This window comes from Trematomus bernacchii, unplaced genomic scaffold, assembly GCF_902827165.1.
Source record: "Trematomus bernacchii unplaced genomic scaffold, fTreBer1.1, whole genome shotgun sequence".
Classification (NCBI taxonomy): Eukaryota; Metazoa; Chordata; class Actinopteri; order Perciformes; family Nototheniidae; genus Trematomus; species Trematomus bernacchii.
In genome coordinates, this window is record NW_022987698.1 from 13,222,727 (window position 1) to 13,245,304 (window position 22,578).

The following is a 22,578-nucleotide window of genomic DNA, read 5'->3' on the forward strand; positions in this document are numbered from 1 at the left end:
GAGTTCTGTTTCTGATTCAATGGCAAAGCTCCAATCTTAGAGATATTAGAATAGCTACCTCCTCAAACAAATTCAGCCTGATCCTGGACAACAGTATCACCACTAGTATAACAATGCCGTGAAACAGAACAACAGCATCACCACTAGTATAACAATGCCGTGAAACGGAACAGCAGTTATTTGAACTACCGCAGATCTAAAATGTCGGATTAAATCAGTCTCTCACAATTCAGATTTTGGCTGGGGAAGTGACCTAAATCTTTTTTTCCCAGTCAGGTTTTTGCCTTTAGCATCAAGCATTGTGTTTGTCTGATCTTAGCCATCATACAGCATTAGGCAGCAAGGCATGCTTTCACTATCATCAATGTGAGAGAAAATGAGCTCCAATCTTATTAGATATCTATGAAAATATGCTTCTGAATCAAAGTGTTCAGTCACAATTCAGGAAGTGCCATGAAAGGCATTTAATATTGGCTAACTACCAACAATTAAAGCAATCATGATTCATATTAAAGATAGGAGCTTCAGATTATTCTTCAAATTAGAGTAGTTATGTTGCTTTGGCCTGAAGGTTTATCGGAAGACCTCAGAGGATATTAAGTCCTGTTTGGTTGACAACAAAATACTGAAGGTAGGCCTCAACTTACAAACATCCCTGACTTCCTTCTGTTGGGTAATCTGACATTCCCATGGGAATGCAGTCAGTGTGTCACACAGTACACCTGTAAACATATGGCTGGCGTGACACCACTATCAAATGACCGATTGTGTTTTGAGCACCAAGGCCTCGTGTGTGTACATATCAATGCATTAGTACAAGTTCATGGGCGAGTGTGTGCCAAAAGAGAAAGAGTTCCCATTGATAGTGAAGTCTTTGTGGTAACAGGCCATGCATGCATGGATTGTTAATGTGTGTTGGAAGTGCTAGACTGTGACTAAGAAGAAAAAAATCTGATACAGTGAGTCCATGGAGTTACTAAACAAAAAAAGGGCACTTGGACATCCGGCAAGTGAGGCAGAAACAGTGCCCTAGCTTAAAATGCAAATTAGTTGGTCAGAGGTCTCCTAGTCCCCCTCACCCCCCATCTCCCCTCTGTTGCAGAGTATAGAGGCAGCATGAAATCCATCCTGGGAGGGGCTATTGTACTCCGGGAAGTAACCGTCAAACTGGAATGGTTAAGGACGGGCCAGAGGATCTCTTTTTATAGCCTGAGGCTGTGGGAGAGTTGTGCAGTGCTGCAGAAAAACAGCCGGCCAGAGGTGTGGGTCTGGGATGAGCCGGCAATCTCCCGCTCATCCTTCCTGGTGTCTGTCTCAGGAACTGCTGCTATCATAACAAGGCCTCACGCTCTGTAGCTCTGCCGGCTTGGGTTTAATCGTCCATGATGGTGTGTACTCTGCAAAAAAAGGCCACACGGCTACTATGTCGTTCCCATCCTCTCCTCCTCCACCCGCTGAGACAGAGAGGCACAAACCAGCAACACCCACCCCCCAACTCCACTCCATCAATGGACAAAGCTCCTGTCTCTGCAACATGCTAACCATGCTGAGAGAGAGAGGAGGGAGAGAGACAGAATGGAGGAAGGAAAGTGTTTAAAGGATAACATATCTCACCTCCTTGCCTTCAGTAGTATGTCCTCGGAGAAGCTTCAGGTCTCCCTGGTGGCCCTTTAATCCTGGTTACCTCCCATAAACTCTCAGTTTTTACCACCCTACCGGCTCCAGTACACTCATCCCTCTGGTGTTCTGCGGGGGCTGCAAGGGGCTGAAACAGATTGGATTCTCCTGTGCTGTTTACTTTCCCACAACTTCTCCCTGCTCCGTGTGCACACTAGCAGCTCTCTATGAGGTAACCCTCTTTGCTCCCTCCCCTCTCCCTCTGTCGCCTGTGTGCTTGAGTTCCTCCCTCTATCTCCCCTCTCTGTCCCTCTCTTTTTTTAGATGGGTCTCTTCCCCCCACACAACCCCTCCAGTCTCATTCTGTCCTTTCTTTTGCTTTTCTCCCTCCTCCCACTCCCCAGACCCCTGCTGCTGCCCAGACAGCAGCACAAAGCAGGGTGAGGGCTCTCAAACACAAGCAGCCAATGGCAGAGCAGCAGAGTCAAGCATACAGCCAATGAGAAGCTTAGGGGATGTGTGTTGACCAATGAGGGGAGTTTTTCAGTAGAAGTGGGCCGGACAGAAGGAATTAGGGGCAATGCTGTCTGAGCACTTCCGTGTCGGACTGAAGTTGTCTGTTCACATGGTACCGGAGTCCGCTGCGGACTGTCTTGTCATTGGCTGAGATTTAAAAAGAAAAAGGAGGTAAGGGGATTTAAAGGGAACATCCGAATGAATTGGAGTAATACATGTAGCGTATTTGTTAACATTTACAAAGGTAAAATGACACATTGCTCAATAAAAAAATGTATATCAAGAATATAAACACTGATTGTTTTTAGGGTTGGTGTGTGTTGCAATCAAATTCAAATAGTAATAGCAGTATAATTTCCCTTAAATGTCAATAACCCTAAATGATTTGCATATATTTTACTCACACTTGCTAACCTAAAACCTACATTTACATTTGAGAAAACTGCAACTACTTCTGGAATTGATATAGCATATTATCTTTATATATTTTTAAGTAGTAGATTGGTCTATTAAAGAGCATTCTAACCTATTCTATATAGTGAATTATTTGATATTGTTACGTCCCCAATAAGGTCTAGGGGAACTGGGGACAGTAACACACAACAACCAATAACGAGAGTCATAGTGAATGTTAACACATGTATTTATTCTGTTCACAAAAATAACGCCAACAAATATTCCTTAAGTGAGGAGAAGAAGGAGACGAAGGAGATTGTGCCAAACAAAATAAACAAAACTATGCTCTAAATCTATCCTTTGAAACCAAAACTCAAACAAAAAACCCTCACTATCTGAATACTAAAGATGAGACAAAGCAAAACAAAGGGGTGGCAACAATCCACTAACCTAGTGTGTCTAACAGATGTTACCTAGGTGATGAGATGTAGGGTACCCCAAACGTACCTAACTCCTCCACCTCCCACCACACACACACATTCAACAATGCTCGGAAAACAAGACCCACAGTAGAATCAGCAACTAACAAACAATCATACAGCAGCTCTGTAGTCAGCAGCAGGCCCAGGTTTTAGAGGAAGAAGGCTTCCTGGGTGCCTCTTTTATGACTGGCCCTGGCTGCTGATAGGCCAGCTGAGGGTGGGGGGATCCAATCAGCCGACTGTCTCGGGTGCCCAGGCAGGTACTGATCAGCTGCTGATTAGCTGCAGTGAAAAAAAAGGAGAGAAGAAAAGAGAGCAAGAGGAGGGAAAAACAACACAACATGTACAGCCTGCCTGGCACATAACATATACTTTATAGATATGTATCTATTTTCTATTGTATTTGTTTTTGTTTTCAATATGGGCAATGCCTTGTTAACATGCTGCTGTGACAAAACAATTTCCCATTTGGGAGATAAAGTATATCTAATTTAATCTTATTTAATCAGGTAGTCTTTTGAGGTACAGACTGTGTGTGTTTCCATGGAGTTTCATCAGCCTTTAAATTAGCCTGTCCTGTCTTGAAAAACATTAAGTAAGCACAATGATATCCAACTCAAAAATAATCATAATAAAAGGAGTGCAGTATCTTCAATTGCAAATTGTAATGATGCAAAACTAGCAATTAAAGCAGATCAATGATTCCCCACTCCCTTTCAAATGCTCAGCTTCTATAAGGAGTGGGGAATGTCTCTTCAACTAGTTTGGGCTTGTTTTATTGCAGTGGGCCATACATTTACCAAAGTACAAATGATTACTTCATTTGATTGTTTCTCATTGGGACACGTATTTAGTTAAACAGCAGCTAACTATGAACATCAATTTCAACTTGAATGTCATTGTTCTTAGGGGAAATATGTCTTGCATTCAAATCAAACACAAAACAAGAGTTAAAGATGCAAAACACTTTGTACTTTGTGGAGGAGGTGGGAGAAAGGAGAACAATGGCCAAGCTGTCATCATTGTTGTACAGCATGCCCCCCTCCCCCTCCCCCTCCCCCTCCCCCTCCAGGACACCCTGTCAGACTGCATAACCACCACAGCCCCGGGTAGACCACCACACACAACAACACAGACTATAACACCACTGTTGTGCAATCTACTATGTTATGATTCTCCCACTGGCTGCCTAATCTGTTTGTACCACCCAATATCTGTAACAACAATGTTAATAATAATGTTATATAACATTGTGCAATATAAATAATAAAGTATTTGCTATGGTTATCCTGCAACTACTTAATTTCTTTATACCTGTTTCACTTATTTGTTTGTAATGCTTTTTTTGTTAAGTTTATATACTTTCAAAGAGTAATTATTATATACATTTAAAATGTGTACTAATACTTCCTTTCCACTTTCCTACATATTGTTTGATTTGGTCTCTATCAGTATTTATTCTGATTCTTGAGAGACAGCAGAATATACAACTTTGAGTACAATTTGTGTTATAAGCTGTATGATATTGTTATTAAAATGTTCTTTGTCTTTAAGGGGCCTTATTATGTTGTATTGGGTTTACCCTTTCCTATAACGTTCTTGTGCATGTAAATGGTCTTCAGAGGCTAAAATCCCACACTCTCCCCCCATGCCTAAAACGCCTTGATTGGACTCTTTTGTCCAAACACCATAGTTAGTGCTGCTATTGGCTAGCGCTTCAACACATTGTACATGACAGGCTAAGGGGCGGGACATCTATAAGCGGTTGACCAATCACAACAGAGCCGACCAGTAAACCAATCAGAGAAGACTGGGCTGTGGTTTCAGACATAGGGTGAAAATAGGTGCTGCAGCACAGGCATTATGAGAAAAATAAAGCACTTTGTGAACATTAAAGTATGTAAACATGAAAAGTAGAGGAACAACAAACAATTATAAAACCTGAAAATTAGCATAGTAGGGCTCCTTTAAACTCTGACTACTTAGTGAATGCCCTCTTTCTGCTATTTGTATCCCTCCCTGACTACACTGGTGGTTCTATTTCTGCCTCTAATCACATTTACAGGACTGCTTGCTCATGCCCTGGAAGACGCACAAAGAACACGTTTAAGAGGTCAACTCCAGATGGTCAATTGATTTAATGAAATCTGAAGTCCTTTTCAACTCAACTCAATTATTCATATGCAGGTCTGCAGAGAAAGGAACAATGACACAATGTTACTGTTGTCCAGAAGATTTATTAAAACACATTGAACAAATACACAGAATACAAATAAAAAGATGACAATTCACTTTTTCATTCAATTGCTATACAGCACAAATATCAGAACTTTTAACACTGCTTGGAGCTCATTGTCTGTAAATGCTAGATACGTTAACGCCTCCCCAAAGTGAACCGTCAGATCAAACGCTTCACATGCTGTGCATTCGCTGCAACAAAGGTGCCTTTTATCAGGGTCTTTTGGTAGCTTTTGAAGCCATGTTAATAAGCATGTACATACATTGTTAACATATTTATAATATTAGACTGAAGCCTTTTTTTTCTAACAGACATTACATTCATACTGACTTCAGTTTGATTGCATTTCATTGGAGTGGCGTGTTTTTGACGTTCTCTCGTCACTCCAGGACATGATTTCGATTAATGAGCACATACGGTGCACTCTATGGCAACACCATCCAGCAGACATTCATTTTTTTTTCAGTTCCATACGTAGATCTGTATGAGATGGACTTATCTCTGAAAAATCTTTCAAGTATTTACATTTTTCTGAGGTTCTATCCGTCGAGCAACCTAATACATGTCATGGTCGATTATAGATGGCATGAACAAAACAGCACTGATAAACACCAACAGAGAAAAGCGCAAAAAACTCATATGATGCACTTCAAGGTTCATTTCCTGTTGCTTTAAAAAACATTAGTCTGAGAATGTGTTGAAACTGAATTTAAGAGGGGTTCCAGTAACACAATATACTGTAAGTAAGTGAAAACGGGACAGAGGAAAAGAACCTCAGGACAAGAAGTTGCAAAAAGAAGAGTAAGAAAATACACTCACCAACTCTGTACAACATTACCTCTTCAGTTTGAAATAGTCCAATCACAATCGTCGTCCCGACAAAGTTAAATACGTGCTTTCAATGGCTGTTATAATACAAACATGTATGTAATGCCACTTGTCTTTGGAAAAAATAAAAAAAGTCCACAATCGAGAAATGCCTTTGTAGAAATAAAGAAAATATAGTAAGCTTGAGTTTATAAAATACTGTTTCACTTAGTGGACTGCCACTTTAGCACATAACAGTATGGACAAGATATGTAGCGATACCATGCTAACGTGTCTTCACAGGAGGTAAAGCAGTAGGCAACAACGAACAGTTTGAAAAAAGCCAAAACATAACTCACGAAACAGGAAGTGAAGACGTTATGCTGAGAGAAATTGGTCCTTGGAAAGTGAGATAATTCCTGTAAATATAGGTTTAGACTGTTAATATTTGTATCTTTAGTAACAGTACAGTACAGTCTTCACCTCTGTGGAGGAAATACACTGCATCCAAGAACAAAATCATACTGGAGTATCTTCTTTAATGGCACCAAATACATCTTATCTTAACTAACGTAAAATGAAGCAAAGCTAGTTTTGCAACAAATACTAGACTTAAAGTGACATTATGCTATAAGCACATATGTTTTTATTATGTTCTAACACTGAAAGGGAACTGGGAAAGTCCCTGGGATGTATGTAAGAGGGGGAAAAGAAACTCTCCACTGTGTTCTCAGTTAGGCCCGAACATTAAAGCCCTGTATGTTGAGACCAGAAGAGTTCCTGTTTATAGTGCAGTCCCACTGGTCATGGCCCCGGGGTTTAAGCTCTACAGCCACTACTAACATTCAAATATAAGAAGAATCACAAATATTGTACCATACACAGAAATGCTTCTCTGAAATGCGTTTTAAAACCATTCCTGCACCTTCTTCTTCTCTGCGCCATCTTCATTTCGCCAGGCTTCTGTATACATATGTTCACTATGATTAGACCTATGTGAGGTAAAATAAACAGCAGTCTCTGAGTATGTACAGTACAAGAAGCCAAACCCTTGCTGGTACTGCAGGCAAGTTTATCTGCAGGTTTTGCGGAGATTACTTACTCCGAATGTCCAGTGGGTGGCAGTCTTTAGAGGATTCAGACAGACTGTGTCCAGCTACTGCATACATGATGAGCGTTTTTGATGCTTTCAAATCAATATCCACTGGTTACTACATGAATGACAAAACACATATTCATTAAAGTAACAATACTGGCCCTCAGGAAAAATGATCTCCTCAAATGATGACCGAAGTCTTCCTCAACTCCACTCCTCTTCACAGGGAATTAGCTCCGTTGGGACGAAGTCACAGTGTACAGTGAATAGGCAGATGAGAAAGCAACATGGCGTACGCAGAATGTCGAAGATTAGAATGAGCCCCAATCAAAAGCATCATAATCTCAGATCCAAATTTCACCTTGAAGCGCGAGGCGAGAAATTAAAATCCTCTTTCAGAAAAAAATCTGCTTCATTTTCCCTCCTAATCCTTTAGCTCTCCAGCACACTATAACAAAAGCAGATATCTACTTCTATGAGATCCTTGAAAGATAAAACTGCAATTGTTAGGTTAGATACATCTGCATTAATCAGAGAGCTGGACTGTTGATTGTAAGTCAGGAAGAAGCAGGAGAAAGAGAAGGGGGAGGAAATGGGAAGCCGTCATCCATACAGGTTCCATCCCTGGGAGTTTTTCTGACCTCAAATCAGTTTTACAAAGCTTGCCTAGTCCTCTATGCAGATGACATCACTCGGTTTGCCTGATTTGAGGTCAGGCGTGGCCACGTCTCTCAAGGAGTCAAGTGACTTCTTATCCAGATGGCTTGTAGGGGGCGGAGGGCCATTAGAGGACACTAAAGAGGAAGAAAGATGTTATATTTTAGTGTGTAAAAGCTAAATAAATATATATGTTTTGGCATATTATAGTGAGAATTATGACATACAATGATTCAGTGGTTTTCAAACAGAGCAAGCACTTCTTATTAAAAAGCAAAACTGAAAGTGAGCATACCCAAAATGTCTGCAAACCCTCATTGTGTATGCAACTAAGGTAAGTAAGATAGGTCAAAGTTGAATAAGGACGTCGGTCTGTCAGCTGTGATAGATAGGACAGTTTGGAAGAGAAAACAAAAGGAATTGGAATTATTACTCAAATAAGTTAAGCTCACCTGAGGCTCTGTTTCAAACATGAATGCTGGTGTTTCTTGCCCTATCTGAGGTCTTTGAGGGTGTGAACTGATATGATAACTGTCAGGCTGTTCAGGGTCCCACGCTCCAGATCTCAGTTATTCACTTATACACTCTAATTACTACATATAGAAATGATCAAGATAAGACCTAAATTATGATTAGCCTGCATGATCCTTTAATTGAATTACCCCTGACATTGTTTCAATTTAGCAGCCATCAAAAAACGTAAGTAATAACCTCCACCATCGAACACATTGGCATATGTTTAAACTGAATGCAAGTAATTCATTTCATACATTTCTGGAAATGTCTTCTTTATGTTAGAAAAATATCAGTATGACCCCCGTGTCCATAATGCAACATAAAGATACTTGTATTGCATTCAAATTTGAATATAGCACTGTATAAATATAGTTTTACGCACTCAAAAGGATTCATCATCCTTTATAACAATGATAATTACACACTATAAAGTCAGTTATAATGGTTTATAATGTCAAGTACTTCATAATACTTGTCACTCACTGATATTGTTTTTTGCAAGGCTCATAGTGCATTTTAATTTCAATAGTTGTCATTCATAATAATTACTTTAAAATGCCATATACTGTAATTCACAGTAATTATATCTCATATTGAGTATATTTATATAACCCATAAAAGGAATTCTGATCATGTATTATATCCATGGGCTTGCAAAAAAACCTTCAGTTTAATCTGTTGATATATTTTTTATATTATAAAACATCATGAATATGTATGAGCGTGTATAACTATAATTATATAGCACAGATTTTATAATGCATTATAGACTTGGGCATCATAGAATGTGTTACCAAAATATTTGATGTCTAGTCTATCAGAGCTATTGATTAACTATTCATTTCAGTAATCAAATATTTATGAATTAAAATGTCATTAACAACCTCCAGGCGCAGCTGTGTTCCTTCCTCTATGATACAGCACCCTACAGTGAATGAAGATCCTTACCGCTGACGTAGGGTCCCAGAGGCATCTGGCTGAAGTTGACCATGGCCTGAGCCCCCGGTCCTCTGAAGCCCCCCCCAAAGCTGCTGCTGTACATCTGGGAGCAGCCGAACCCCCCCTGGCTGAAAGGCTGGGAAACAGAAACATTCAAGTAGAACAGTTATGCAATTAAAAGTTAGGATACCCCTACCATGTTTTTCAGTCTAGCTTTTTATTAACTATGTCATTTACTGTAAGGAATTCCTTTCTGTGAACATGTGGTCCAAATTGGGTGATATTCTGATCCTTATTTCGAAAGATAAATGTGATAAGTTAAACCACTATTTTTGGTTATCGGAATGATCCAAACATCTACCAAAATAACTCATTTTGCAGTACAATATTTTTGATAAAACCATCTTTTATGGGTATCTAAAGCCTTTTTGGGGGTCATGTCATCCTGCTGCATTAAAATAAATTACATCACACCTCTATGTGACGATAACAAGAGAGTGCCACAGCAAAATAATTATTCTATACAACAGTGATTTAGTTCAAGAAAGAACCAGGAAGGTAGGAAGTTAAAAACACAAAGTCAGAGAAAGTCCTCGGTTACGGCAAAAGTTGGCATAGCAACCGAAAAAGCACAGTCACGAGGATTTGCAGCGTTTGGCTGTAATGATCTCTTGTATAACAGAGAATAAAACAAACACATTCAGCTCTGATGAACAGGTGCAGCAGAGATGAAAGTGATGGGACAATACAGCCTTTGTTAAATCCTCTGGGACTGAACCGTGGAGCTCAGTGGGGAAAGTAAACAACTTGAGGCAGACTCTTTTTTTCCTTTACACCTGGGGAAACTCTTCCGTGGGGGATAGGAAGTCTCCGCAGGTTTTTGAAGAAATAATGTGGTTGCTGAGTTGTGGATACACAGCACTTCAACGTTTTTGGGCCATAGCCTTTTTATTTCTGAAATGTACTCAGCGCTGCAGCACATTTCACTCCGCTTTGTTTCCTCACCAGCCTCCACTGCATAGTAATATGCTGCCAAGAACACACCATTACAGCATGTAGTAACTAAAAACTTATTTTACAAATGTGATCGCATGAATCGTTCCTATATTATTGCAGATCTGCAGCTAGCTGACGTAGCTTACCTAGTTATTCAAAATATACCGATACAAAAATTACAGCTATGAAAGACACTAACTCTGCCAGGTGTGTTGGCATATCTGTGTTTCTTTATTAGCTTAGTTTTTGAAACTGCAGCGCGTTTCTCTTAATGGAAATGTTTTGGGGCACTGTGATGCGTTTGCGCCTGTCTGCAACCGTAGTTTTTTTTAAGGAAAAACAGAACTTTCAAATAAGTGATAACTTATTCAATAAAATATTCGATCCCCCTAAAAAATACATGTAATAATATATAATAACAACTTCAATGTTGAAAGAAGAACCGAAAAACTGAGTATATTCATGCCAAATTAAGGTACATTTTATTTTAAATGTATAATTGAGCCTTATATATTTTTGTAGTATTTTTTGTTTGTTTTGAAAATACTTTTTCTATCAACTGTTGTAAATGGTAAAAAAAAGATATATATATTTAAAAAAGATATATAAATGTATCATGGATAAATGAGACTTGGAATATACAGTTAACACAATTTCTAAGAGCATTTTTGGACAAAGATTTCTTAAATTCAAGGAAACACCAGGTGAGGAATAAATCTATAAATGATCATTTCTTTAAGGGAAGAGAGTTTTCTGAAGACCCTCTGATCTTCTTGCACTGAGTCCCTGCTCACCTGCTGTGGGGGGGGCTCGCTGCCCCGGCTGGTGAGGCGGCTCAGGATGCTCCGCTCAGACATCTGGAGGCGGCCCGACACCGGCGGGATGCGGGACAGCATGTTGGGCAGCCGGGTTACATCAGCCTTCATGTCACTCAGAAGCTCCTCCAGCTGGTTCAGCACTATAAGAGAAACACACACACACACACTTCATATGAGGATACTTTTTACTTGTTAACTCTCATATAATACCCGGAGGTTTTTGAAATCAAGGCTAAAAAACCTTTCTTTTTACCACAGCTTTTCCAGAGGTCATATAACAACATTCTAAAACAATATATTGCTTCTCAAGCGTCTTTGAGCAATGAAAACATTTGAATGCCATGGCTCTACCGTGACATGTTTACATACTTTAATGTTCACAAAGCTCTTTATTTTTCTCATACTGCCTGTGCTGCAGCACCTCTTTTCACCCTCTGTCTGAAACCAGAGCCCAGTCTGCTCTGATTGGTTAGCTGGCCAGCTTTGTTGTGATGGTCAACCGCTTAGAGATGTCCCGCCGCTTAGCAAATCAGGTACCATGTGTTGGAACGCTAGCCAATAGAAGCGCAATTGTTACATAATGATGTAATTATGTTACACAGAAGCGAACAAAGGAGTCCAATGGGGGCGTTTCAGGCAGGGGGGAGTGTCTGGGAGAGAAACTCCCTCTTGAGCAGTGGCGAGCCGTCAGGGATAAGATATTCTAAAAAATAATATTTGAAAAAAAAAAAAAAAAAATTAAAATATTCTTTTAGTTATATTTTTCATTAGTTTTACCAAAAATAATTTGATTTAATTGTATCCAAAATAGAATTTACAAATAAATAAATCCTTCGAATCTGCCTGTTCAGTTTCTGTTGGAATGTGAAGGGTTAAATGAAAGAAGCTCGTCTGGCCCTCTCTGCGAGTTACTGTCCTGCTGTACATTCACAGAGGGCCCGCTATAGTAACTGAACGAGAGAGTAATGTCAAATGACAGTACAATTGACCAATCATATCTTCCCTCTAAATGGGTGGGCTTTATTTTCGCGGACTTTATGACAAGTTCGGCCCGCTGTGAAGTTTATGCATGTGTATATATATTATATTATATTATATTATATATATATATATATATATATATATAATATTATATATTATAGTGGTGCAGTGACGCGTCCTAAAACCCGGAAGTAAGCTGCGCTCGGGTTCCCTCGACAAAAAAGCAATGGGATTTCTCCATAGGGTTTTGGAAAATAGCTCGAAATAAGGTCTGTGGAAAACGAACCTGTTTGATAAATGCACGTTTTGTTCAGCCGGATAATATCCACATGTCTATCCTACTTTTATAATTTTCGCATCATAAATCTAATCTATAGATTTATGATCTATAGATTTATGATCGATAGATTTATGATTAGCATAAGTTCATCATGATGGCTCATGTCAGTGATAGTGATGAAATCGTTGCGAAATTATTAACCGAATCATTTTCAAGATTGAGTTACAATGATAAACTGGAGTGGCAAAGGCACGGCTCGCCACTGCTCTTGAGGGAACTTGGGGATTTTAGCCTTTGCTGACTATTTACCAGAGGTGGGGACTCGAGTCACATGACTTGACTCGAGTCAGACTCGAGTCGCATATTTTTTGACTTGAGACTTGCTTGACTAACATTGATAAAAGACTTGACTTGACTTTGACTTGGTATTCATGACTTGAGACTTGACTTAAGCTTGAGACAGATGACTTGAAAGGACTTGACTGTTTAAAATTAAATATTTGCGTTTGTTTTTGTAGTGAGATATTACGTTTAGTTTTTTCGAAAAATGTGATTGGGTGATTATAGCGCCGTGCGCGCAAACCTGGCAACCCACTAGACCGCAGGAGTGTGTCAGTTAACATGGCAGCGGCTAGCGTTACTCCACAAATAGTCAAGTTTGGATTCAAGGATTATGTTGTCGATGACGCTAATAAGAAGAGAACAGCGGTATGCAGGGTCTGCAGCATAAAGATCAGTGACACGACCACCACAACATCCAACTTCATTCGTCACTACAAAAAAACCCACAGAGAAAGGTGCGTGAATGTGTTGTGTTAGCTAGAAAGCTAACGTTAAGTTTAAGCTACGTTAGACTTGGTTTCAAATCGATTAAGCATTACAAAGAGAAGACCAAACGGTAAATGAACACTAGAACCTCCAAGGGATTCATTTTGACTAACCCTGATACTGACAGGCTGTCAGGAGAGGGAGAGAGAGAGAGGAAAACAGATGCCTCGTTTATTTCCCCTGTGTTGTTATCAGAAGTTACTGTAAACTTTTGAATAATGTAGTTCATCTACTTTTAGTAGTTTGTTTAAATGTTTTAATTATGTTGTTTTTGTTTGTAGAAGTGCATCATTCCTTGATTTATTGTAAAATGAATCTGAACTTTTTGATCTGTTATGATGAGAAACTGAAGCAATTTCAAAATTATCCCAATGAACTGAGTTTTAAATCCTAGCTATATTGTCTGCAGTTCTAGGGGTTAATATTAATCTAATATGATTGTCATCGGTCTAAATTAGATTTCAAATGATTAACTGTGTATGTAATGAAGATCATAGTGTGGGTTAAATCCATTTTCATAACCACTGTCTTTTAACTGATTTAAATGTGGAAACTGGGCTTATTCATCAGAATTTCGTATGACTTGACTTGACTTGACCTGAGCAATGACTTGACTTGACTTACTTGACTCTCACCACAGTGACTTGGGACTTGCTTGATACTTGTAGGTCAAGACTTGAGACTTGCTCATGACTTGCACATGTAGGACTTACTCCCACCTCTGCTATTTACATGCACAAAAACCTATAACACACTACAGGAAAGGGAAAACCCCAAAAAGCATAATATGGCCTCTTTAATGCCTCCACATGTATGTTCAAGTGAGGGAAAGATCAGTGAGAGACACCGAAGGCTACCTGCATGATAAATCATATTAAAAAGAGCGAAAACAACCTCTAATACATTTAAGGTAGTAAAAAACTGTGAGGAAATTAAGCACTGCCAAGAACAAAATGCCATAAAAATGTACTAAGGGTCACAGACAAGAACCTTGTCAAAACATAATAATTTAACACCTCCGTTTTAAACAGTTTTTGTACTTGGCCTCTTCCCACATTTTCATCCTACTAATCACAGTAAGCTTGTTTTGACAGTGAATCAAATTGACACATAATGAAGCCACTGTGTCAAACAGGAGATTTACTGGCTGCTTGTGAGCTGCTCTACACTTAGCAACGCGGAATGGAATAAATGTCTGGATATACCGATATAAATGTTTCCAATTGAAATAAACATGTTTTTTTTTAAGAGTTTTCCACTAATATGTGTCAGTATTTTGTATTCTTATCAGGTTGCTTTTCATAATTGAAATAGTCTTAATTTAAATGCAGGTTTTTTTTACTTATTTTCATAAATAAGACATTGATGACAGTAACAAAAGAAAGTAATTTTTTTGCTGCAGCAATTTGAGTACTGCATTGATTGTAATACTAGCTAAAAACATATATATTATTCAAAAGGAGCATATAAAAACGAGTTAGTATCGTATTAGTTCTTAATGAAATTGTTCAAACTTGATAATAAGGGGGGGATTTAACGTGATTAAAGTTTTTAAAAATGTCTAAAAAATATTATTATATGCGGGCTGACAGATGTCAAATAAAACATTTATATCAGTTGTCATCATGTTTGAAGGATTCTTTTCCCAGTTGTCCACCTTTTGTCAGCTAAGGCATCAATTCTGACGATGAATACTTTTTTTTTCACTGGCCAACCGACCTTTGTGCAGCACGGCGTTGGCAGGCTTGTTCCCGGCCAGGGACTCTTTGGACAGGTGCTGGTGGGACTCAGCCAGACACTCCACCTCAGCGAAGCGGGTGTTGAGGGCCATGGCGGAGTGGCTGGGGTCCTGGGTCATGTTCAGGTACGCTGCCCGCCTCAGCTGCTCCTCGATCACCAGAGCCTGCTCCAACAGCTTCACAAACAGAGGGAGGAAGTGTTTTAATTTCCATTCAGATATAACAAACCTTTAATCCTTCAATTATTTCAGCCTTCAGTGGTTATTTTGAATTATAATGATTGCCTTAAAGCGGCGTGCGAGGAACTTGTTCTTCATCTCGAGGTAGTTGCCCTTATGAATCTCAGTTTTGAAGGGCTCGTTCAGAATAGCATAACGCGGGTCATTCTGGATGTCCTGCCAACGAGCGTAGCCGTGTCTGAGGTACAGTCAGGGTCAAGGGAAAGAAATACATGCACAGAAAAATATAAATACTTAATAATAATAAATATAATAATAATTGTATTAATATTGATAATAATACAAAATTAAAATAAATAACAATAGTAATAATAATAATAAATACATAATAATAATAATAATAATAATAATAACAATAATAATAATGATAATAATAGTAATAATAATATAAATAATAACAATAGTAAAATAATATGAATACAAATAATAACAATGTAAAAAATTCTAATACGAAAATGTATTAAAAAATATATATGGTAATGCTAATAATAATACGAATTAAAGAGCTAATATTAATCCTAATAATAACAATAATAACAAGAATAATACAAATTCTTATACGAAAATTAATAAGAAAATAATGATGATAGAAATAATAATAAAAATAATAATATAATACAAATTGTAATACTAAAATGAATCATAAAAAAACCCAATAATAATAATTAAAATAATAATTATATTTTTTACTAAACATGTCATACAAGCATACACAATAACACAATACATAAATAAAATACAAAAATAAGCTGCATTCAAAATAATTTGGGAAAATACAAAAAAACTATAGAACAGAAAGCAGTGGGAACTGGTGGAGTTATGATGTGGGGGGGAACGTTTCAAAGGAAAGAGCAAGCTTGAAGAGGTGGGATTTGAAGGCTTGTTCCTAATAAAGACAAAGATGGTAGGGGGTAGACTGTCTGATGTGGTTGGGGACTTCAATAAAAAGATGTGGAAGGAGTAGTTTTATATAACTCCTCACACGTTATATCTATATATATATTGACTGCAGCTTCCCTCAGGCCATAAGAAATAAAATGTCTTTGCCAGATGCCTCGCTCCTCGCTCCTACATCTGGGAAAGGATACGTTACGATGCCGGCTAAGAGCCAGTAGTCATGGCGACGGTGCCAGATGTCATGCATCTTTCCTGAAGACAGCGCCGCTCGCTCCTCAGTCTGCCAGAGGGTGTGCAGCTCTGACGGCAAAAAGTAAAAAGACAAAGCGTTTTCACCACAATAAAAAGTCACTTTCAAGATGTTTCCGGTACATAAAGAGGAGTAATGTAACAACATAAAGAAGATTCACGACAAAACAAAGCTGTTTGATTGCAGCACCTGAAGTAAACAACCTGTAGTGAGACACTGCAGCACAAAGTCATAAAAGACAGAGACAAGGTAACTAGTTTAAAACGACATGAAGACGTGAGGGAGTTTCACAATGTCCTCCTTTTGTAAAAAAAATAATTAAAGTGTACAAGTAGTTTCAAATAAGAGATTTGTTTTCCTTTCAATCACTTAATTACTTTTTCTATTACAGTTCTATTCAATTAATGCTGAATGAGGGAGTGGCTTTGTGAGTCCAAGACTTCAAAACTGTTGTATTTAAATATGGCTTTCAGACTTGAGAAAAAAATAAACCCTAAAAAAAGTGTAATTGTTCTCTCTGAGTTTTCATTATTCTTCGCTGTGTATTCATTTGACGGTATCCTCACAACAGCCTCGTCTCTTCTGTTTGTCCATTGTTTAAAACTTCAAAATATTACAAACCAATATTATGGAAATGACTCCATTTAATATCATATTTGACTCTATGTTGGTGTTGTTGTCTTTATTTTAAATATATCCTACCTACGGTCACAATACAGACAGTAGTTTGAACCTTTTTATCTTATTGATCTTCCCTTCTCTCCTATGAGGAAATTGTGTTATAGATTTTGACGATTTAGTACAGAGACAATAACATACATTTTCAACAGCTCGGTCTCATCCCCCCTGACATAGACAGAATTTAGCTGCAAGTGAAGCCAATGATTGCAACTCAACTTATTCACGTTAAGATAATTGCATATACGTTTACAAGAGGTACAGGAGGAGGGGATTATATTATACTGCTCAGAAAATGTACTTTAAATCAATTTGCATTCTCTGTTAAAACTGCACTGAAATGGAACAAGCCACGTACAGTTATTTAGAACTCATTTGAAGACAGTTGGTTAGTCAGCACTAAAAAATGGGTTGCACTTTACTGTCCTCTGCCGGTCTGTTCTGCTGTAACATGTAGCTTTCTTTTTGCTATGATATATATATGTTTATATCTTTGGTTTAATAAGCATGTCCTGGATTGGGAGTGTCCTTTGTTTGCTTCCGTAACATAGTGACATCACTATGTATCACTCGCACTTCTTTTGGCTAGCGCTCCAACACATTTTACATGATAGGCAAAGGGGAGGGACATCTCTAAGCGGTTGACTAATCACAACAGAGCCGGTCAGCTAACCAATCAGAGCAGACAGGGCTCTGGTTTCAGACAGAGGGTGAAAAGAGGTGCTGTAGCACAGGCAGTGTGAGAAAAATAAAGAGCTTTTTGAACAACATATTATTTAAAAAATATAATTAATCATTTTAGGGTGGCTCTAAAGCCCCGGACACACCAAGCCGATTTTGGCCATCGATGGATGTCAGGCCGACGATGAGCGTCCTGTCGCCCTACTCAGATCGGTGTGTCCCGCACCGTTGTGTCTTTTCGGCCGTGCCAACACCTTTTTGGCCGAAAACCTACCGATTCGACATGTAATCGGCCAAAGGCTGTCGGTCAAAGAAATCACTCTGATTGGCTGTTCAGCTAGCGAATCAGTCCATGAGAAGCGAAACAAACTATTAAGAAGGCAAATCTGAGATTTCATTTAACTCCAGCTCTTGACACAGGTTCGGGAAAGCCCCATGAGCTTCTCGCTGCAGAGTGAAAATGGAACGCACACGCTTTTTGTTGTTTGTTTATATCACGCAGTCTGTTCTTCTTCTCTCGGTTATCACGCAGTCTGTCTTCCGGTTGTTGCCTCTTTTGAATGACGAATACACACTACCGCCGCCTGCTGGTAAGGAGAGTTATTGCCACTCACGCATGCGCAGTTCGTACGTGCTACTTGGCCGTCGGCTGAAGTCTTTGCGGTGTGTTCCAGTGCGAAACATGGCCAAAACGCAGGAGACGTGAGGCGACACAACAGTCGGGTCCGTCTGTGTGAGTTCTTTGGTGTCAGCTTGGTGTGTCCCTACCTTTAAAAATGTCTCGAAGGAACTACGGCTGAATAATAGCATATTGGTTTATTAATGTGCATAAGTAAACTAATGAAAACTGTTCTTACCTGTAAAACCTCCATCAGCGATATTGAACATGAACTTGACTTTGTATCCATTTTTGTCCTCCTTCCTGCTGTCATCCATCTCGTCCAACGTGTCTTTATCTCCATTTAATCGACCCTCTAATGCATCTTCACTCTTCATATCGTCTGCCACAGCTACATAAAAGACACAACCATCTCTTAAAAGACAAATCTATGTAATGGACTACCACTTAGGATTCATTTGTGTTACAAAAAGCATAATTATTGCACCTTATAAGGATTCATGGCAATTATACCTGGCTTACTTTCTTTGTCTTCAGTTTTTGCGGAAGGAGAATCAGTATCTCCTTTTTCTGAGGACTTTTCTGGTTCCTTGCTGGGCTCAACTGTGCATAAAAAAAGATTTAATTAAACAAAGTAGCAGAATAATAAATATAACAGCTAATCATCATGCAGCACTCACTTCTAGGCGAGGTTTGACTGGCTGATAGCTCTGGCTGTTTGGAAGCAGACTCCTTGGAGTTGGCAGATGGCTCGGTCTTCGCAGAGGGCGACTCGGTTCTGTCCCTCTCATCTCCTGTTTTCTCCTCTGAGCTGGCCTTGCTCTCCTCGCTGTCAGCCGCCTTCTCAGGTGCAGACGCTGCCTCGGCACTGGAAGACTGCCGAGGGACAAACAGACAGGGAAACAGGAGGGGAAACAGTGGAAGTTGGTAGAGGGCAAAGTTAAAAGGTGTCTGAGTTTGACAGTATCTGAGGATGATGAGATGTGTGCAGTTAAATAGTGATGAGGAGATGGATAATACATTAAAGAAGAACTGAATGACAGTGATGGATGGAGGGAGAAAAAAAGGACTCACTTCCTGTTCTGAAACTTTCTTGCCATCTTGCTCTGTGGTGTCCTTGTCTTCAGCAGCACTCAAGAGAGACTCAGGCTTCTCTGCAGTCCAGAAAACAACAACTTTTTAGCAAAATGTCATCCTAAGTATGAACTTCACCTTATATTCTGATAAACAACACCCAGAGATTTGACCCTGACCTGGTGGGATGGGGGTGCCCGGCTGCGTGGCCACAGGGCTGGCAGGAACAGGCGTGTTGGGATCTGAAGACAAACTCTCCGTCAGTTTCTTCAGCTCCATGCCGATGGGAATCAGGTCCGGAGAACTCAGCTTCCCATTTACATGCTCAAACTCTTGCACCTGCAAAGAAGAGATTGGATCGACTAGTAAATAAAGAAATCCTACTCTACATGGGATTGTAAAGAACAGTTCATGTGGCAAACTGAAACAGTCTTTCAGTTTCAATGTATCCGTGTCTGGTTGCAACAATTCTTCTAAGTCCAAACTAAGCCTAGTTTCATGTAAATGTTGTTTTCGTTTATTACAAATATTTACTTTAATTTAATAATGGTAGAGCTGGCCCCATGTGTTGGGGCTTGGTCCCGATCGATTGGGTTCAAATCCAGTCTGGGACCATTTGCTGCGTGTCAGCCCCTCTGTCTCCCTCTTTCAACACTATCACTTAAATAAAGGTACTGGTTACCCCAAATAACAAAACAAAATATATTTAAAACATATATATTTATATATACATTTGTCAGTGACCATGGACAAAAGTAATTTATTTAAAACATCAGGTTTGAACAAAAAACACCCACTACATACCTTGGGGTGAAGAGATGCATTGAACCAGATATAGCTAACTATCAACACCAATAATAGATACAAATGACATCACATTTTGCCATTCAAATATTGTTTGTTAGGTAAGCGTTATTGTATATGTATCCCTCATTCTTAAATAATTGTAGTTACAAGCTAACTATGGAACACATTTTCGTGTGTTTAGATATATTAATAAAACAAAGACATACCAACATTTACAATGGACTGGCGGGTAAACTTAAAATATAAATTAGCCCGTTTAATCTGGAGCTACTTTTAAAAGATTAAGCTTCAACTTGGTGATGCTACAGTTATCTGCAAGCTACAATTCGGACTGCTTTTGATTGGACAGTGCTCCGAATTTAATATACAATTTTCACAAGTCCCACAAGGTAAGTTATTTTTAAAGTTTAATGTATAGACCACGTTTTACCTATTTAAAACTTGCTTAGTTCCTTCACATAAACAAAAAATGCTCAAGTGCACAAACTCCAAAAACCTTTTGTTAGTCGTTTTGTTGCCCAGGTGTATAAGCTACATGGGAACCAAAGCTAACAAAACATCGATACCTGTGGTTTGTGATGTATAAAAGAAGGTTCCTAAAAAAAGATGTTTCCCTCTTGCCTGCCTCTGCCTGAACCGTTTGACCTACTTCCTCTGATCTCACAGCGCTGCAGCAGAGCGCTTGGTATTCTGAGTTAAAGACATCTCGGGGAGAAGAACCCGTACCTTCTTCCTGACGAGGGACATGACTCCGATCCTGGTGAGAACGTGCTGACGAGACAGTCCCTCGCGTGGGACTCCGTCAGCGAACGTCTCTGCTCCGTCTGCCCCCGGCTCACACAGATGTCTCATGAACAGAGACACATAGGCCCTGATGGGAAAGAAAACACTTTACACTACGAGATGTTTTGAGAGAGAGGTTACAGGCACGGACACCGATTTAAAAAGGTACTAGCAGGAGAAGCACTTGTACAAGAAGAAGCATGTTTTTAAAGTGTACAATTGAAATAGTACATATAATGTTATATTTGTCATACTGTGTACTGATGTGTTGTTACAGTAGGATATATTTTTGATTAATATATCATTCTTTATTAATCTTTTTGGGGAACTTCAGTCATCCAGTAGCCAGGCTTGGGGGGTTAATGGATAACATTACAACATCAGCACACACAAAAAAGGTATTTTTATTCCCTTACAGTAACATAAAAAACAACGTAATGAGATTACTGTTACATTTCAGAAAATTGGCGAATACCAATGGGATTAAGATACATTTAAAAATAAGAAGTGATATATTACAATGCACAGTATGTGGACCCCTGATTTGTTTAACAAGTGTAATAATCTATATACAGTACTGTAGTAAGTAAAAAAAGAAAAAACTTGAAATCCTTTTTAAACTGCAGGATTTCATTGTTGGTCTATTATTTTGTAATTAATAGTTATTTTAATGAAAGGCAGTTGAAGCAAAACAATTTCTGAACAGATACAACAGTAATCTGATTACATATTTTATTAATGTAACCGTAAGGGAATACAGTTACATATTTTTTGTATCTTTACAATGTACTCCTGCTACATGTCAACTGTTACTCCCCAGGCCTGTGTGGTACTAGCAGCCCCGTATAGTAGTTAAGTATGAATCCCGCTTTAGCAGCAATGGCAGCACCACCATTAGTAAAACCCATATTTTTAATTGAGTAATTATAGGAGCAATAGCAGCAGTATAATAATAATAATATGTACCTTAAGAATATGTTTCAAGTGTATAATACTCTTATCAACATATGAGTGGACAAATATGCTTTATGCAAATGTTTGTTTATTATCATTGGAACAATGACAAATATTCTCCTGAATATTCTCAACACAACAACCTGGAACCTCTCTCTCTCTCTCTTACACTCTCTCCCAACCCTGTGTACTTCTTTGCACTGAGCCAGTTGCTCAAACAGACAAGCCTGTTTACAGTTGTCGGCGAAATGCCGCTCCTCTGTCTTCATCTTCAGTCAAAGCATGAGACTGAAGTTCCCACTGTGGGTCAAAATAATGCGCTGTGATGTGCAGTCGACACGTTGGATGCGATCCAAATGATCTAACGCAGCCCCTCGTCCTCCACAATGTTAAGCTGTAGCCACCCATTTAGCCATCGCTGTTGTTGTCCAGGCGTCTCCCCGGCAAACTTTCAAGCGTGGTCTGCCGCAAGCGAGCGGCAGGAGCGGCTGTCAGCATCAGCCGTGTGCTTGGCTTGCTGTTTAAAACAAAACTTAAAACTTTTTTTGTATCCATATCTCTCGCGAGAATCTCCCACCATCCAACTAACAACAACAACAACAACGTCAAGCCTTTGGGCTCTGAAACTACGGGGCGGGACAAATACACATGCGTTAATCGCACCTTAAAATAATTTGTGGCGTTAAAAA

At 39.0% G+C, this 22,578-nt stretch overlaps 2 protein-coding genes across 7 annotated transcripts in view; both read right to left on the minus strand.

The window, feature by feature from the left end:
* The window catches only part of arhgef10la (Rho guanine nucleotide exchange factor (GEF) 10-like a), a 133,629-nt gene extending 131,636 nt beyond the window's left edge, over positions 1-1,993 (minus strand). For 3 of the 6 annotated variants that reach the window (XM_034139041.1, XM_034139040.1, XM_034139037.1), the window contains exon 1: positions 1,615-1,992. The gene's annotated coding sequence lies outside the window, so the exon portion shown is untranslated. Of the gene's footprint in view, positions 1-1,614 lie in introns of all 6 variants that reach the window. The other 3 variants (XM_034139035.1, XM_034139039.1, XM_034139036.1) reach the window with 2 other exon arrangements.
* A 3,235-nt stretch (positions 1,994-5,228) lies between these two features.
* The window catches only part of chd5 (chromodomain helicase DNA binding protein 5), a 61,423-nt gene continuing 44,073 nt past the window's right edge, over positions 5,229-22,578 (minus strand). Inside the window, exons 29-40 of the mRNA XM_034139525.1 lie at positions 20,879-21,023; positions 19,525-19,684; positions 19,346-19,425; positions 18,952-19,147; positions 18,785-18,874; positions 18,510-18,662; positions 16,235-16,343; positions 15,192-15,324; positions 14,888-15,083; positions 11,056-11,219; positions 9,275-9,401; positions 5,229-7,947 (exon numbers count right to left, since the gene is read on the minus strand). Coding sequence (XP_033995416.1) covers positions 7,820-7,947; positions 9,275-9,401; positions 11,056-11,219; positions 14,888-15,083; positions 15,192-15,324; positions 16,235-16,343; positions 18,510-18,662; positions 18,785-18,874; positions 18,952-19,147; positions 19,346-19,425; positions 19,525-19,684; positions 20,879-21,023 — 1,681 coding nt within the window. The 3' untranslated portion in view covers positions 5,229-7,819. The remainder of the gene's footprint in view (positions 7,948-9,274; positions 9,402-11,055; positions 11,220-14,887; positions 15,084-15,191; positions 15,325-16,234; positions 16,344-18,509; positions 18,663-18,784; positions 18,875-18,951; positions 19,148-19,345; positions 19,426-19,524; positions 19,685-20,878; positions 21,024-22,578) is intronic.